Source organism: Ranitomeya variabilis, chromosome 8, assembly GCF_051348905.1.
Source record: "Ranitomeya variabilis isolate aRanVar5 chromosome 8, aRanVar5.hap1, whole genome shotgun sequence".
Taxonomy (NCBI): domain Eukaryota; kingdom Metazoa; phylum Chordata; class Amphibia; order Anura; family Dendrobatidae; genus Ranitomeya; species Ranitomeya variabilis.
Genome location: NC_135239.1, coordinates 122,574,141 through 122,589,351, shown reverse-complemented (window position 1 = coordinate 122,589,351; position 15,211 = coordinate 122,574,141). Strand labels below are relative to the sequence as shown.

Genomic DNA, 15,211 nt, shown 5'->3' with positions numbered 1-15,211 from the left:
TTTAATCCCGGGTAGTAAATACCCAAAGGGTCGTTTATTTAATCTGTCTGTGCCTGAACATGCTGCTATGCGAGAATATATAAAGGAGTCCTTGGAAAAGGGACATATTCGTCCATCGTCATCTCCCTTAGGAGCCGGTTTTTTCTTTGTGTCAAAAAAAGACGGCTCTTTGAGACCATGTATTGATTATCGGCTTTTGAATAAAATCACTGTTAAATATCAATACCCATTGCCGTTGCTGACTGATTTGTTTGCTCGCATAAAGGGGGCCAAGTGGTTCTCTAAGATTGACCTTCGTGGGGCGTATAATTTGGTGCGAATCAGGCAGGGGGATGAGTGGAAAACCGCATTTAATACGCCCGAGGGCCACTTTGAGTATTTAGTGATGCCTTTTGGTCTTTCTAATGCTCCGTCAGTTTTCCAGTCCTTTATGCATGATATTTTTCGCGATTATTTGGATAAATTTATGATTGTGTATCTGGATGATATTCTGATTTTTTCGGATGACTGGGACTCTCATGTCCAGCAAGTCAGGAGGGTTTTTCAGGTTTTGCGGTCTAATTCTTTGTGTGTGAAGGGTTCTAAGTGTGTTTTTGGGGTACAGAGGATTTCCTTTTTGGGATATATTTTTTCCCCCTCTTCCATTGAAATGGATCCTGTCAAGGTTCAAGCTATTTGTGATTGGACGCAGCCCTCTTCTCTTAAGAGTCTTCAGAAATTTTTGGGCTTTGCTAACTTTTATCGTCGATTTATTGCTGGTTTTTCGGATATTGCTAAACCATTGACCGATTTGACTAAGAAGGGTGCTGATGTTGCTGATTGGTCCCCTGATGCTGTGGAGGCCTTTCGGGAGCTTAAGCGCCATTTTTCCTCTGCCCCTGTGTTGCGTCAGCCTGATGTTGCTCTACCTTTTCAGGTTGAGGTCGACGCTTCTGAGATCGGAGCTGGGGCAGTGTTGTCGCAGAAAAGTTCTGACTGCTCCGTGATGAGGCCTTGTGCCTTCTTTTCCCGTAAATTTTCGCCCGCTGAGCGGAATTATGATGTTGGGAATCGGGAGCTTTTGGCCATGAAGTGGGCTTTTGAGGAGTGGCGCCATTGGCTTGAGGGGGCCAGACATCAGGTGGTGGTATTGACTGACCACAAAAATTTGATTTATCTTGAGACCGCCAGGCGCCTGAATCCTAGACAGGCGCGCTGGTCATTATTTTTCTCTCGGTTTAATTTTGTGGTGTCATACCTACCGGGTTCTAAGAATGTTAAGGCGGATGCCCTTTCTAGGAGTTTTGAGCCTGACTCGCCTGGTAACTCTGAGCCCACAGGTATCCTTAAGGATGGAGTGGTATTGTCAGCCGTTTCTCCAGACCTGCGGCGGGCCTTGCAGGAGTTTCAGGCGGATAGACCTGATCGTTGCCCACCTGATAAACTGTTTGTTCCTGATGATTGGACCAGTAGAGTCATCTCTGAGGTTCATTCTTCTGCGTTGGCAGGTCATCCTGGCATTTTTGGTACCAGGGATTTGGTGGCAAGGTCCTTCTGGTGGCCTTCCCTGTCACGAGATGTGCGAGGCTTTGTGCAGTCTTGTGACGTTTGTGCTCGGGCCAAGCCTTGTTGTTCTCGGGCTAGTGGATTATTGTTGCCCTTGCCTATTCCTAAGAGGCCTTGGACGCACATCTCGATGGATTTTATTTCAGATCTGCCTGTTTCTCAGAAGATGTCTGTCATCTGGGTGGTGTGTGACCGTTTTTCTAAGATGGTCCATTTGGTTCCTCTGCCCAAGTTACCTTCTTCTTCCGAGTTGGTTCCTCTGTTTTTTCAAAATGTTGTTCGTTTGCATGGTATTCCTGAGAATATCGTTTCTGACAGAGGGACCCAATTCGTGTCTAGATTTTGGCGGGCATTCTGTGCTAGGATGGGCATAGATTTATCTTTTTCGTCCGCTTTCCATCCTCAGACGAATGGCCAGACCGAGCGGATTAATCAGACCCTGGAGACATATCTGAGGTGTTTTGTGTCTGCTGACCAGGATGATTGGGTTGCTTTTTTGCCATTGGCGGAGTTCGCTCTCAATAATCGGGCCAGCTCTGCCACTTTGGTGTCCCCGTTTTTCTGTAATTCGGGGTTTCATCCTCGATTTTCCTCTGGTCAGGTGGAATCTTCGGATTGTCCTGGAGTGGATGCTGTGGTGGAGAGATTGCATCAGATCTGGGGGCAGGTGGTGGACAATTTGAGGTTGTCCCAGGAGAAGACTCAGCTTTTTGCCAACCGCCACCGTCGTGTTGGTCCTCGGCTTTCTGTTGGGGATTTGGTGTGGTTGTCTTCTCGTTTTGTCCCTATGAGGGTCTCTTCTCCTAAGTTTAAGCCTCGGTTTATCGGCCCGTATAAGATATTGGAGATTCTTAACCCTGTTTCCTTCCGTTTGGACCTCCCTGCATCCTTTTCTATTCATAACGTTTTTCATCGGTCATTATTGCGCAGGTATGAGGTACCGGTTGTGCCTTCCGTTGAGCCTCCTGCTCCGGTGTTGGTTGAGGGTGAGTTGGAGTACGTTGTGGAGAAAATCTTAGACTCTCGTGTTTCCAGACGGAGACTCCAGTATCTGGTCAAGTGGAAGGGATACGGCCAGGAGGATAATTCTTGGGTGAATGCACCTGATGTTCATGCCTCCGATCTGGTTCGTGCCTTTCATAGGGCCCATCCTGATCGCCCTGGTGGTTCTGGTGAGGGTTCGGTGCCCCCTCCTTGAGGGGGGGGTACTGTTGTGAATTTGGATTCTGGGCTCCCCCGGTGGCTACTGGTGGAATTGAACTGGTGTCTTCATCTTCTCTGTTCACCTGTTCCCATCAAGATGTGGGAGTCGCTATATAACCTTGCTGCTCTGTTAGTTGCTTGCCGGTCAACAATGTTATCAGAAGCCTCTCTGTGCTTGTTCCTGCTCCTAGACAACTACTAGATAAGTTGGACTCTTGTCCATGTTTGTTTTTGCATTTTTGTTCCAGTTCACAGCTGTAGTTTCGTTACTGTGTCTGGAAAGCTCTTGTGAACAGGAATTGCCACTCTGGTGTTATGAGTTAATGCCAGAGTTTTAAAGTAATTTCTGGATGGTGTTTTTGATAGGGTTTTCAGCTGACCATGAAAGTGTCCTTTCTGTCTTCTGCTATGTAGTAAGTGGACCTCAAATTTGCTAAACCTATTTTCATACTACGTTTGTTATTTCATCTCAACTCACCGCCAATACATGTGGGGGGCCTCTGTCTCCTTTTGGGGTATTTCTCTAGAGGTGAGCTAGGACTAATATTTTCCTCTGCTAGTTTTATTTAGTCCTCCGGCTGGTGCTGGGCATCTAGAATCAACGTAGGCATGCTACCCGGCCACTGCTAGTTGTGCGTTAGGTTTAGTTCATGGTCAGCTCAGTTTCCATCTTCCAAGAGCTAGTTCCTATATATGCTTATGCTATGTTCTCTTGCCATTGAGATCATGACACACATCATACCGCTCATTAAAGTAATGAATATTTGTCCATATTCATTACTTTAATGAGTGGTACCACTTGACCGCTGAACATAGGAAGAAGCTGCGGGCACCGGAGAAGCAGGAATGTGCAGAGACGCGCCGGGAGCATGTAAGTATGATTTGACAGCTGCCACTCCCCCTCCCCCGCCGACCCCCTGGGACAATGACTCGAGTATAAGCTGAGAGGGGCACTTTCAGCCCAAAAAAATGGGCTGAAAATCTCGGCTTATACACGAGTATATACGGTATATAGCGCCAACATATTCCGCAGCGCTTTACAATTAAGCGGGGACATGTACAGACAATAAATTCATTACAACTTGAGACAATTTAAACAGTGACATTAGGAGTGAGGTCCCTGCTCGCAAGCTTACAATCTACAAGGAAATGGGGGGACACAATAGGTGAAAAGTGCTTGTTATTTCAGGTCTGGCAATTATAATAAATAGGGATTTTCATTTAAAGCTGAATGATACGGTCATAAGCCCGTGTGTTTAAGTGCAATAGTCAAGTATCAAGTGCAGTTATCGTGTGCTCCATAAAGTTCATGATGGGCCCCATAAGATGCTGCATTCAAAATATGCCCCATATAATGCTCCATAAAGTTCATGATGGGCCCCATAAGATGCTCCATTCAAAATATGCCCCATATAATGCTCCATAAATTTTATGATGGACCCCATAAGATGCTTCATAAAAAAAATATGCCCCATATAATGCTGCACAAAGGTTGATTATGGCCCCATAAGATGCTCCATAGAAACATTTGCCCCATATAATCCTGCATAAAGGATGATTATTGCCCTATAAGATGCTCCATAGAAACTGTGCCCCATATAATGCTGCATAAAGGTTGGTTATGGCCCCATAAGATGCTCCATAGAAACATTTGCTCCACATAATGCTGCACAAAGGTTGATTATGGCCCCATAAGATGCTCCATAGAAACATTTGCCCTGTATAATGCTGCACAAAGGTTGATTATGGCCCCATACAGTGGCGTAGGAAGGGGGGGGCGGGGGGGGGCGGGCCGCCCCGGGCGGCACAATACGGGGGCGGGTCGCCGGCGGCGCAGAATTTACCTATTCGCATCTCAGCTTCAGAAAAATGGCCGCCGCGATCTCCATCTGCGCATGCGCGGCATCCCGCGGCCATTTTCCTGAAGCCCCGGGCAGCAGAGCACTCCACCTGCGCACGCGCGGCCTCAGGAAGATGGCCGCCCCCACCGATAACCAGAGAGAGCAGGATCGCGGTCAGGTAAGCAGAACTTTTTTTTTTTTTTTATTGAGAGCGGCGATCGGGGGGGGCCCAGGGCAGAAAGCTGGACACAGGGGGTCAGAAAGCTGGACACAGGGGGTCAGAAAGCTGGACACAGGGGCAGAACGCTGGACGCTGGGGCAGAACGCTGGACGCTGGGGCAGAACGCTGGACGCTGGGGCAGAAAGCTGGACGCTGGGGCAGAAAGCTGGACGCTGGGGCAGAAAGCTGGACACGGGGGGGCAGAAAGCTGGACACGGGGGGGCAGAAAGCTGGACACGGGGGGGCAGAAAGCTGGACACGGGGGGGCAGAAAGCTGGACACGGGGGCAGAAAGCTGGACACGGGGGCAGAAAGCTGGACACGGGGGCAGAAAGCTGGACACAGGGGGGAAGAAAGCTGGACACAGGGGGGCAGAAAGCTGGACACAGGGGGGCAGAAAGCTGGACACGGGGGCAAAAAGCTGGACACGGGGGCAGAAAGCTGGACACGGGGCAGATTGCTGGACACAGGGGCAGAATGGAGAAACGGGGCATGATTGGAGACACAGGGGGCAGGATGACAGACATGGCGGCATGACTGGAGACACTGGAGGCAGGATTGGAGACAGATGGGGCAGGATCATGGGGCAGGATGGATACGATGGAGACAGATGGGGCAGGATGGGAAGATCATATGGGGCAGGATGGATACTCATTAGGGCAGGATGGGAGAACATATGGCTGACGCCAGGAATGAGACACACAGGGGCTAGGATGGCGAATATTATTACCATAGGGGCTAATTAAGGGATATTATTACTGCAGTGATGTATTTATTTTATTTTTTGAGTATACTGTTTTAAATGGAGGGGCGGTCCTATTACTGTGTACAGTGACACTATGTCGCCTTCTTCGTGTGGTGTAATGTAAAAGTTGGGAAAATTAAGTAATGTGTTCTGCAAGTGGAACTCGAGATAACTGTGTTATTTCCTGCAGAGACGAGTCCTGGCTGGATGAAGTGATGGCGGTCTGTGCGGGATGAAAGATGAAGGACTTCACCTAGAGACGTCACTGGTGAGTCAGTGTGTTACCTATACACTGACACTATACACTGTATACTATATACAGAGGTCCTGTGTATAATGTCACTGGTGATCACTGTATTACCTATACACTATATACAGAGCTCCTGTGTATAATGTCACTGGTGATCACTGGATTACCTATACACTATATACAGAGCTCCTGTGTATAATGTCACTGGTGATCACTGTATTACCTGTACACAGACACTGCATACTAAGTACAGATCTCCTGTGTATAATGGCACTTATGGTGATAGTATTGTGGGGTTTTTTTTATTATTCATCAGTACTATAGTATTCAGTCACTATGTGGTGGTAATATGTGGTCTGGTCATGATGTTTTGGTATTTGTTCCTTGTATTTGATATTATTCGATCACTGTGGTGGTAATATGTCATCTGGTCATGGTGTGGCGGTATTTGTGCCTTGTAGATAGTATTATAGAGGGGGGGCCCCAAACTCGGGAACAGCCCCGGGCGGCCAAAGCTCTAGCTACGCCTCTGGCCCCATAAGATGCTCCATAGAAACATTTGCCCCTTATAATGCTGCACCAAGGTTGATTATGGCCCCATAAGATGCTCCATAGAGACATTTGCCCCATATAATGCTGCATCAAAGCTCATTATGGCCCCATAAGATGCTCCATAGAAACATTTGCCTCACATGCTGCTGCTGCGATTAAAAAAAAAAAATGCCATACTCACCTCTTGTCCTGAGCAGGTGGGGACACCGGCACTTGTGATATTCACCTGTCCCCATTCCACCGCTGCGCGCTGCTTTGTCTTCCGTCTCTCTGCAGTGACTGTACAGGAAGAGGGCAGTGCACACACTAAAAACTTCATCGCACCCTCTGACCTGAACGTCACAGCTAGATGATGGGGAAGACACAGTGGCGTGTGCCAGTAGAACGGGGACAGGTGAATATTGCAATGCTCATCCTCCCCCGTTATACTCACCCTCCAGGCGCGGTCCCTGCTTTTCTCCGATGCGATGGTCTCTGATGCCGGCAGCTTGTTCCTGTGTTCAACGGTCACTGGTACCGCTCATTAAAGAAATGAATATGCCCTCCACCCCTATGGGAGTGGAGTTGCGTCCATATTCATTACTTTAATGAGCGGTACCACGTGACAGCTGAACACAGGAAGAGCTGCGGGAGCTGGAGAGGCAGGGACATGCAGAGACGCGCAGAGAGCAGGTGAGTATGATTTGACAGCTGCCACTCCCCCTCCCCAGCCGACCCCTGGGACAATGACTCGAGTATAAGCCGAGAGGGGCACTTTCAGCCTAAAAAAAATGGGCTGAAAATCTCAGCTTATACTCGAGTATATACGGTACTTACTGGGTGCAGCAGTTGTGACAATCAGAGTTTTAGATGTAACATGAAGCAGAGCTCAGAAAGCTAACCTTGCCCACACTACAGCTCTTTATCTACATTGCTTATTAATAGTGAGCTGCTAATGACAGGATGGGGCATGGTCTGACAAGCTGGTACACGGCAGCTAATCCCAGCAACGATAATGTCCTAGTGATAAAATCTACATATCTACATTGTAAGCAAGCAGCACACAGCCTGATAAGAGACACATCACTGATTCCAGTATTTTAGCAGCTTCCTGATGCTGTCCTCAGATTATCTAACAAAAACCTGATTCCCTTTAACTAGTTAGCACATCTCTAAAGCTGGCCTAGATTAGTCGCTAACAGCTTGCTCCAACGATCCTGGCCAGCTTAAAGAGTGCTTACAAGCTTAATAGAAAAGAGCTTGTAAGCACTGCATGTTCTGCTGTCTGGCTGCATTGGATGGTCTCCAAGGTAATAAGCTGTAAACAAAATAAAATGTTAATATCTCATGAATGGTTGAAATTTTTAATAAACAGTAAAAATCAAAATTGCTTGTATTTATAAGCACTATCCAACAATAATGGTTTGTGAAGTTCAGAATAACCCTTTAATTCTAGAAACACTGCTGCCCTGACAAGCTGAGCTGCAAACGCAGACAGAAGTATTTGCAAGGAGCCAGAAACACCTGGTGAATCTCACTTATCTGTAGTGAATATTAAATCTGTAATTCATTAACCCCTTCATGACCGTGGGATTTTTTCGTTTTTCCGTGTTTGTTTTTCACTCCCCTCCTTCCCAGAGCCATAACTTTTTTATTTTTCCATCAATTTGGCCATGTGAAGGCTTATTTTTTGCGGGACAAGTTGTACTTTTGAATGACATCATTGGTTTTACCATGTCGTGTACTAGAAAATGGAAAAAAAAATACCAAGTGCGGTGAAATTGCAAAAAAAAGTGCAATCCCACACTTGTTTTTTGCTTGGCTTTTTTGCTAGGTTCACTAAATGCTAAAACTGACCTGCCATTATGATTCTCCAGGTCATTGTGAGTTCATAGACACCTAACATGACTAGGTTATTTTTTACATAAGTGGTGAAAATAAATTCCAAAGTTTGCTAAAAAAACAACAACAAAAAAATTGCGCCATATTCCGATACTCGTAGCGTCTCCATTTTTCATGATCTGGGGTCGGTTGAGGGCTTATTTTTTGCGTGCTGAGCTGGCATTTTTAATGATTCCAATTCGGTGCAGATACGTTCTTTTGATCGCCCGTTATTGCATTTTAATGCAATGTCGCGGCGGCCAAAAAAACGTAATTCTGGCGTTTCGATTTTCTTTCTCGTTACGCCGTTTAGCGATCAGGTTAATGCTTTTTTTATTGATAGATCGGGCAATTCTGAACGTGGCTATACCAAATATGTGTAGATTTGATTTTTTTTTATTGATTTATTTTGATTGGGGCGAAAGGGGGGTGATTTAAACTTTTATATATTTTTTTTATTTTTTTCACATTTTTTTTAACTTTTTTTTGTAACTTTTGCCATGCTTCAATAGCCTCCATGCGAGGCTAGAAGCAGGCACAGCACGATCGCCTCTGCTACATAGCAGCGATCTGCTGTTCGCTGCTATGTAGTAGAATTGCAGGTGTGCTGTGAGCGCCGACCACAGGGTGGCGCTCACAGCTACCGGTGATCAGTAACCATAGAGGTCTCAAGGACCTCTATGGTTACTGTCCTGACACATCGCCGACCCCCGATCATGTGACGGGGGTCGGCAATGACGTCATTTCCGGCCGCTCAGCTGGATGCGGTAGTTAAATGCCGCTGTCTGCGTTTGACAGCGGCATTTAACTAGTTAATAGCGGCGGGTGAATCGCGATTTCACCCGCTGCTATTGCGAGCACATGTCAGCTGTTCAAAACAGCTGACATGTCCCGGCTTTGATGCGGGCTCACCGCGGAGCCCTGCATCAAAGCAGGGGAGCTGACATCGGACGTACTATACCGTCCGATGTCAGTAAAGGGTTAAAAACTTGTGAAATAAAATAAAATACTGTATGTTAGTCAGTCAGTTCACTACCTGACCTTCTGCACCCTACAGGAGAAAAAATACAAAGGGGGCAGAGTTTGCGACTACTTATGTAGTGTCCCATTATTACCATCAGACTAAAGTTTCTACCAGTCCTATCAGCTGCCAGGGTGGTTAAATTCCCCATTTCTAGTGCGGCTTTAAGGGATGTAGGAAAAAAGATTGGAATTACAAAGTGTCAAAGGATTGCCAAACAATAACCAGAATTTAACCAATTAGAAACTGAAAACTATTATGGCTCATGCAGTCATCCCTGGATCTCGCTCTGATCCCGAACTGCTATGCACGGACTGGCCGCCTGTCTCCCAACCAGAGAGTGACAGCATCATATAAATACATGAAGGGCTTATGCAGACATCTGTGGATCTTGTTCTGATCCCTAACCGCCATGCACATACTGGCCTCCTGTCTCCCAACCAGAGCATGACAGCATCATATAAATACATGAAGGGCTCATGCCTCAATTGGGAGGGCCATGACCAGATCATGCATTAATTTACTCAGACGGGTTTACTCTGACATCTGCATGAGCCATGAGGAAACAGTTCAAATGTGAACAAGGATTCTAATCAATAATGGAAGGTAAAAATAAATATAAATACATTATAATTCATTTATTTCTATTAATTTGAATTTCCAGGAAAAAAAACATATTTCCAATATATGACTGCTAAGAAACGCATTAATTTATATTTTCAAATCTAGGTCAAACGCAGCCACAATGGATTAGAACTATCTCACCAGCTGACCTGAAACAAAAGAAGCCTAATCATGAGCGAATATTTGGATGATTATTATTTCTTAAAATGGTAAATAGTTAATAAAACTTGATGATAATATTTTTCTGTCATAATCTGAATTTAAGAATTGTAAACAATAAAAAAATAAATGAAATTGTTTTCAAATCTGTTTATGATTTGTATGTGTTATTTACCATTTATTTTAAATTTGTATTATTACTGTTATTGTTTCATTTAGTTGTAGTATTATAAGTCAATACACTTTTTTCAAGTTTTTCACACAACACTTACAGAGGTTTTCTGGATCTAGTATAAAATCAGGTAAAGGGTCTAATATATGTAATGTATTGTAGCATTTAACCCACTACGGGTCTTGGGGAACACTCGCTTGGCATAGGATTCAAGCACTCAGGCACGGTACCTCTCAAAAATCTGTCCATATGGTTTATTCAAACTCCGCATAAACCAGACAGGGTACAGTCCATTTCATTACAGCCATGAAACATTATAAGACATCAGACAGTTCGTGTAGCAGATAGGCTTCTCTACTGTATGTTATGATCCCCTTGTCCGGGGTTACCTCTCAGGATTTCCACTCCTCACACTGACTTCACGTCAGTCCCAGGTCCTCAACACAGACCGTCCAGGTCTACGGTCTCCAGGTGCTTCCAGGACGACTCCACTCCCAGGAGTCTCCAACACTGACTGTCCAGGACCTTGCACAGGAACAAACTGCTCCATACACAGGAACCTCACAGGCACATGTGACGCACTCCCTGGTCACATTATCTACCCTTAACCACTCCCCTGGGTGGGAGTGTGGGTGTGTGGCTAGTTTGACCCTCCCATCTCTCATAACTAGAACTCCCATTAGAACTACTGTGCACAATTACTTGTGGGACTACAGGTCCCAGAACACAACATATCTTTAGACTGACAGCGCAGTGTCCTCCTCTGCGACACACATACCGGCCATTTATAATCCTGCTGGACTTTCTCTCACCACCAGAGTTATAAATCCAAGTGCATCCTGCAGCGCACACACAGCGCTCCCTGGCTGTAACATTGGTCACTGCACCACATACCTCCCCCCTTTGTTCAACCCTATCAGGGTGGACACATGACATAAACCTGGGGTTCCGATACCGGGAACCCACGTCACCTTTGATAGGCCTCCGCCACCCCCAGCGGTCAGTTTGTCGGCCCTGGGCTTCAACCCTTGAGTCATCATCTGTCTGTGTCAGCAGACCCTTTTTGGTTAACCCACTTACAGTCGAGCTGACTATTTGGTCTGAGTCTGACCCTTTGCTACTACGTCTGCTACCATATCTCCCACCTCGGTCACTCAGCCCTGAGCTAACAGAGGAGTCACTTCTTTGGACTCTTCTATTCTTTAGGGTATCTTTTCGTATGTCCATACCCTGGGTTGGAAGTGGTCGCCATCTTATATTTTGCATCTGTTTATTAATCTTCAGACGTTCCAGTCTTAGCTGCTCTATCTCCTTTAGATACTTCACCCAGTATTCAAGAAGCACTCGAATGCTCCTAAGGCTATCTACTGAGCCAATTACAGCAAATGGAACCATCTCATCTTCACAAGTTACCTGGACTTTGCCAACATCTGGAATCCTCACTCTTGCCACACCAGATCTATTCACCAGGTCCTGCATCACTTTTCCAAATCTACCAATGACTTTCCCCACCAGATTTGGAGCGGCCCCCAAACGCAGGGCAGTGGGGTACTCGGTACCGGTTCTCTCTCGATTCTGGGGATGTCACGGTGGCCTGACCCAGTCCGTGGCCCTGCTAAGGGGCGCCCAATTAAAGATGTAGGTGACTGTGTAGGTCGCAGTAAATAACGAGGACAACAGGGTTGCAGTCTCTTTACCTTTTTACTGAAGGCTTCGGCATCCGCAATCTAGAGCACTGCTAACAGGGCTGGCTGAGAATGGCCGGTCCGAAGGCACATCCAGAGTTCCCTTTACGGGTGGAAATCAGTGGCCTTCCTACCAGCGCCTGTGTGTTGTAGTACCTCCCTGCTGAGCACCACGGGTTAGTCCTCACAACTGTCGTGTATGTTTCTGTTCTTTCTCTCTCCATCCCCCAGATGATATGGATAGGACGCACCTGTATGACGGGGTAGGCCTGGAGTTATTTTATAGGGACCCTAGAGATGCCCCTCTCCCACAATTGCCTCCGTTGTCTTCGTTAGGTGTAAAGGTGAGACAGCCAACCTAAAGTTAACTGCCCTGCCGTAGTTCAAAGTAATGCGTAGTCTATTACTTCCTCGGCGTTCCGGCCGCCAGCTACGCGCCTCAGAAGGATGTTGCTGATCTTGAGGCACGACTCCTTCTGGTTCTATCTCCTTTGTGCTGTGATCCCGTTTCTCACTTCTCCACAATATGCTTCACTTCGTGTCCTTTCTTAGGAGTCTGCCGCTATAAGGCACAGGCACGGCTCCGATACGATCTGTCTGTGCTAGGCCGCTGTCAGGATCCCAGCCCTGACAGGTCCTCTCTCGAACTCTCCCCAGCTACTTTCTGCCTAACTTCCTATCCAACCCCCAGTTTTACCCATGTGTGAGGAGTGGCCTAGTAGATAGGACCTTTTGCTCCCCTTGGCAGCCGGAGTGTGAAGTGTAATGTGTGTCTGTGATACCTGCAAGGTGAACTCTGTTAGTGCAATCAGACGTACCATCACTCCCCCGGGTGGAAGAGCGACGGTACTGCAACGACCAGACTCTGGGGCGCTGCACTCCCCCCCGTTAAATCCAGTACTCCCGGACTGGGAAAAGAAGAGCAACAATACATGTTAGCAAAAGACATACAAACTTTTGAAATGCTATGAACAAGTAAATATAACGGTGCTTCCCTTTATGGGAAGTGAGGACACTTGAAAGTTGCGAAAGTTTGGTCATGCACAGTTCATGACTCCCAGTTCAGTGGGTGCAACCTTGAAACAGCAGGGACCCCGGGTAAACAAAGGGGTCCCTGTGAAAGTTTTGGAGCAATTCACTGTCCATCACTCCATTGTCCATTTTTAAACCTGTAACAAAGATATTTACACAAACATTTTCAACCAAATAGCAACTATCGTTAATATCTCCAAGTTTTGTAGCGAAGTGGAGTTTGGTTCTTGGTGCTACGTGTAGACCTCCGCAGTGCAGGGGTTGCTATTGGCCTATCAGGGCCCGCTATGCTTGCTATCACTGGTGTAGTGCACTGTCTTCTAGCTACACTTCTAGTGAGCCTGGGTAGCACTGGCATGCTGGAGCTCTCAGGGCCGCTGCTACTAATGGTGGGTATGGCAGATTCGCCGATAGCAGAGGGAGGACTTGCCGGTTCAATGGTTGGCATGGCATCCTCTGGTGGGGTCCGCTGTGATTGCGGGTCCGGATGGTCTGGCACCACATTTAGTTCTGGCGGTTTCAGTTGACGAAACGTTAAGACAGGTACCACGATGACCTGATTTATTTGAGTCCAAGACTGGGGAAAATCGCTAAGAACAGTGTGTATCATCTTCTCCTCTTCTAGATGTGGAGAGGTTCCGGGATCTGTCTCCCTCTCTCTCAACTCTCAACAGGGCATATTTTAAGGTGGTCTCTGGATATTGCCGTTGAGGTTTCCCCTCCATCTTTGCTGATGAGACAGACCTTCGTATTGTCAAAATTGGATGGCAGGATGGTATACGGTTCCGCTTCCCATTGGTCGTCAAGTGTAATCTCCTCTTCCGTTTGAGTACTTGCTCACCGGGTGACAAGGGAATCGCAGGAGCATGCTGGTTGTAGTCTCTTTCTTGTTTTCGTCTGGCTTGGGTGAGACTTCTTTCCACGCATTCCTGTATTTTGCGGTACCTTTGCTGCCTTTCTGCATCTGGCAAGGTATCTTCGGGGGTTAGGACCCCCATGTCTAGATCAACAGGTAACTTGCTAGATCTTCCTCGCATCAGGTACGCTGGAGTGCAGTTGGTGGAATTCACTGGGATGTGGTTATACATGTCTACCAAGTCAGGCAACTTTGTTGGCCACAAGTTCCGTTCCTCCACAGGCAAGGTCTTCAGTAAGTCGATTACCGCTTGGTTCATCTTCTCACACATCCCGTTGGTTTGTGGATGGTACGGGGTAGTTCTGATCTTCTTACACCCGTACTGATTGCAGAACTCCTGGAACACCTCCGCTTCAAATGCTGGTCCCTGGTCGGTCAGTACCTTCTCCGGGTACCCATGTGGTCTACAGAAGTACTGCTGGAAGGTTTTGGTGGCCGTCCTGGCCATTAGATCTTTGACAGGCACAACTACCAGGAATCTGGAGTAGTGATCCACGATGGTAAGAGCGTAGACATAGCCTGACCGGCTAGGTGTTAGCTTCACATGATATAGCGCGACCAGTTCGAGCGGCCGTTTGGTGATGATGGACTGCAGGGGAGCCCGTTGGCTGTCACGGTCCTTCCTGCATAGGCTACATGGGCCACACTCTCGACACCACTTCTCGATGGCTTTCTTCATGCCAATCCAGTAGAACCTCCCTCGGTGTTGCCTCTCCAACTTCCTCCATCCGAAGTGTCCGGCCCCATCGTGGTATGCTCCCAGAACCATTGGCGCATCTTGCCTTGGAACCACTATCTGCCATAACAATTCATGGTAAGCTGTGCCGGAGAAGCATCGACCCACGCACCCATCGTGAATAAACAGTTTGCCTCTCCCCTTCCACAGCTGTTGTGTTTCTTGTGGATCATCTGGGCCGGGATGCAAACCTGCCTGCGTCAGGAGCTCTTTCACCCGACGGACCGCGGGGGTCGCCATCCTGGGTCTCTGCCCATCCGTGGTGGGGCAGGGGATTCAGCGTGGCATCCTGCTTGTTCTTGTGCCTGTTCTTCACATGATGGGAACACTGAGTGGCTTTGGGGCAATGGAAAGCGGGCAGCTCTACCTCTTCAAGTGCCTCCGGGTCTTCCCCCATTTCTGGCAAGTTGGGCATCCAGGACAAGGCATCGGCGTTCACATTCTTGTGCCCTGCCCGGTACTTGATGGTGAAGTCGTAATTGGACAGCCGGGCCATCCACCGCTGTTCCAAGGCACCGAGTTTTGCTGTGTCCAAATGCGTTAGTGGATTATTATCCGTGAAGACGGTGAATTTTGCTGAGGCCAGGTAGTGCTTGAACCTCACCGTCACTGCCCAAACGATGGCGAGGAATTCCAGCTTAAAGGAACTGT

At 47.3% G+C, this 15,211-nt stretch overlaps 1 protein-coding gene across 2 annotated transcripts in view; it reads left to right on the top strand.

Annotated features, from left to right (window-relative positions):
- PDE4DIP (phosphodiesterase 4D interacting protein) overlaps positions 1 to 10,113 on the top strand; it is a 1,987,893-nt gene extending 1,977,780 nt beyond the window's left edge. For both annotated transcript variants that reach the window (XM_077276217.1, XM_077276216.1), the window contains one exon: positions 9,966 to 10,113. In XM_077276217.1, the coding sequence (XP_077132332.1) occupies positions 9,966 to 10,013 (48 nt within the window). In that variant the 3' untranslated portion in view covers positions 10,014 to 10,113. The remainder of the gene's footprint in view (positions 1 to 9,965) is intronic.
- The last annotated feature ends 5,098 nt before the right edge of the window (positions 10,114 to 15,211 follow it).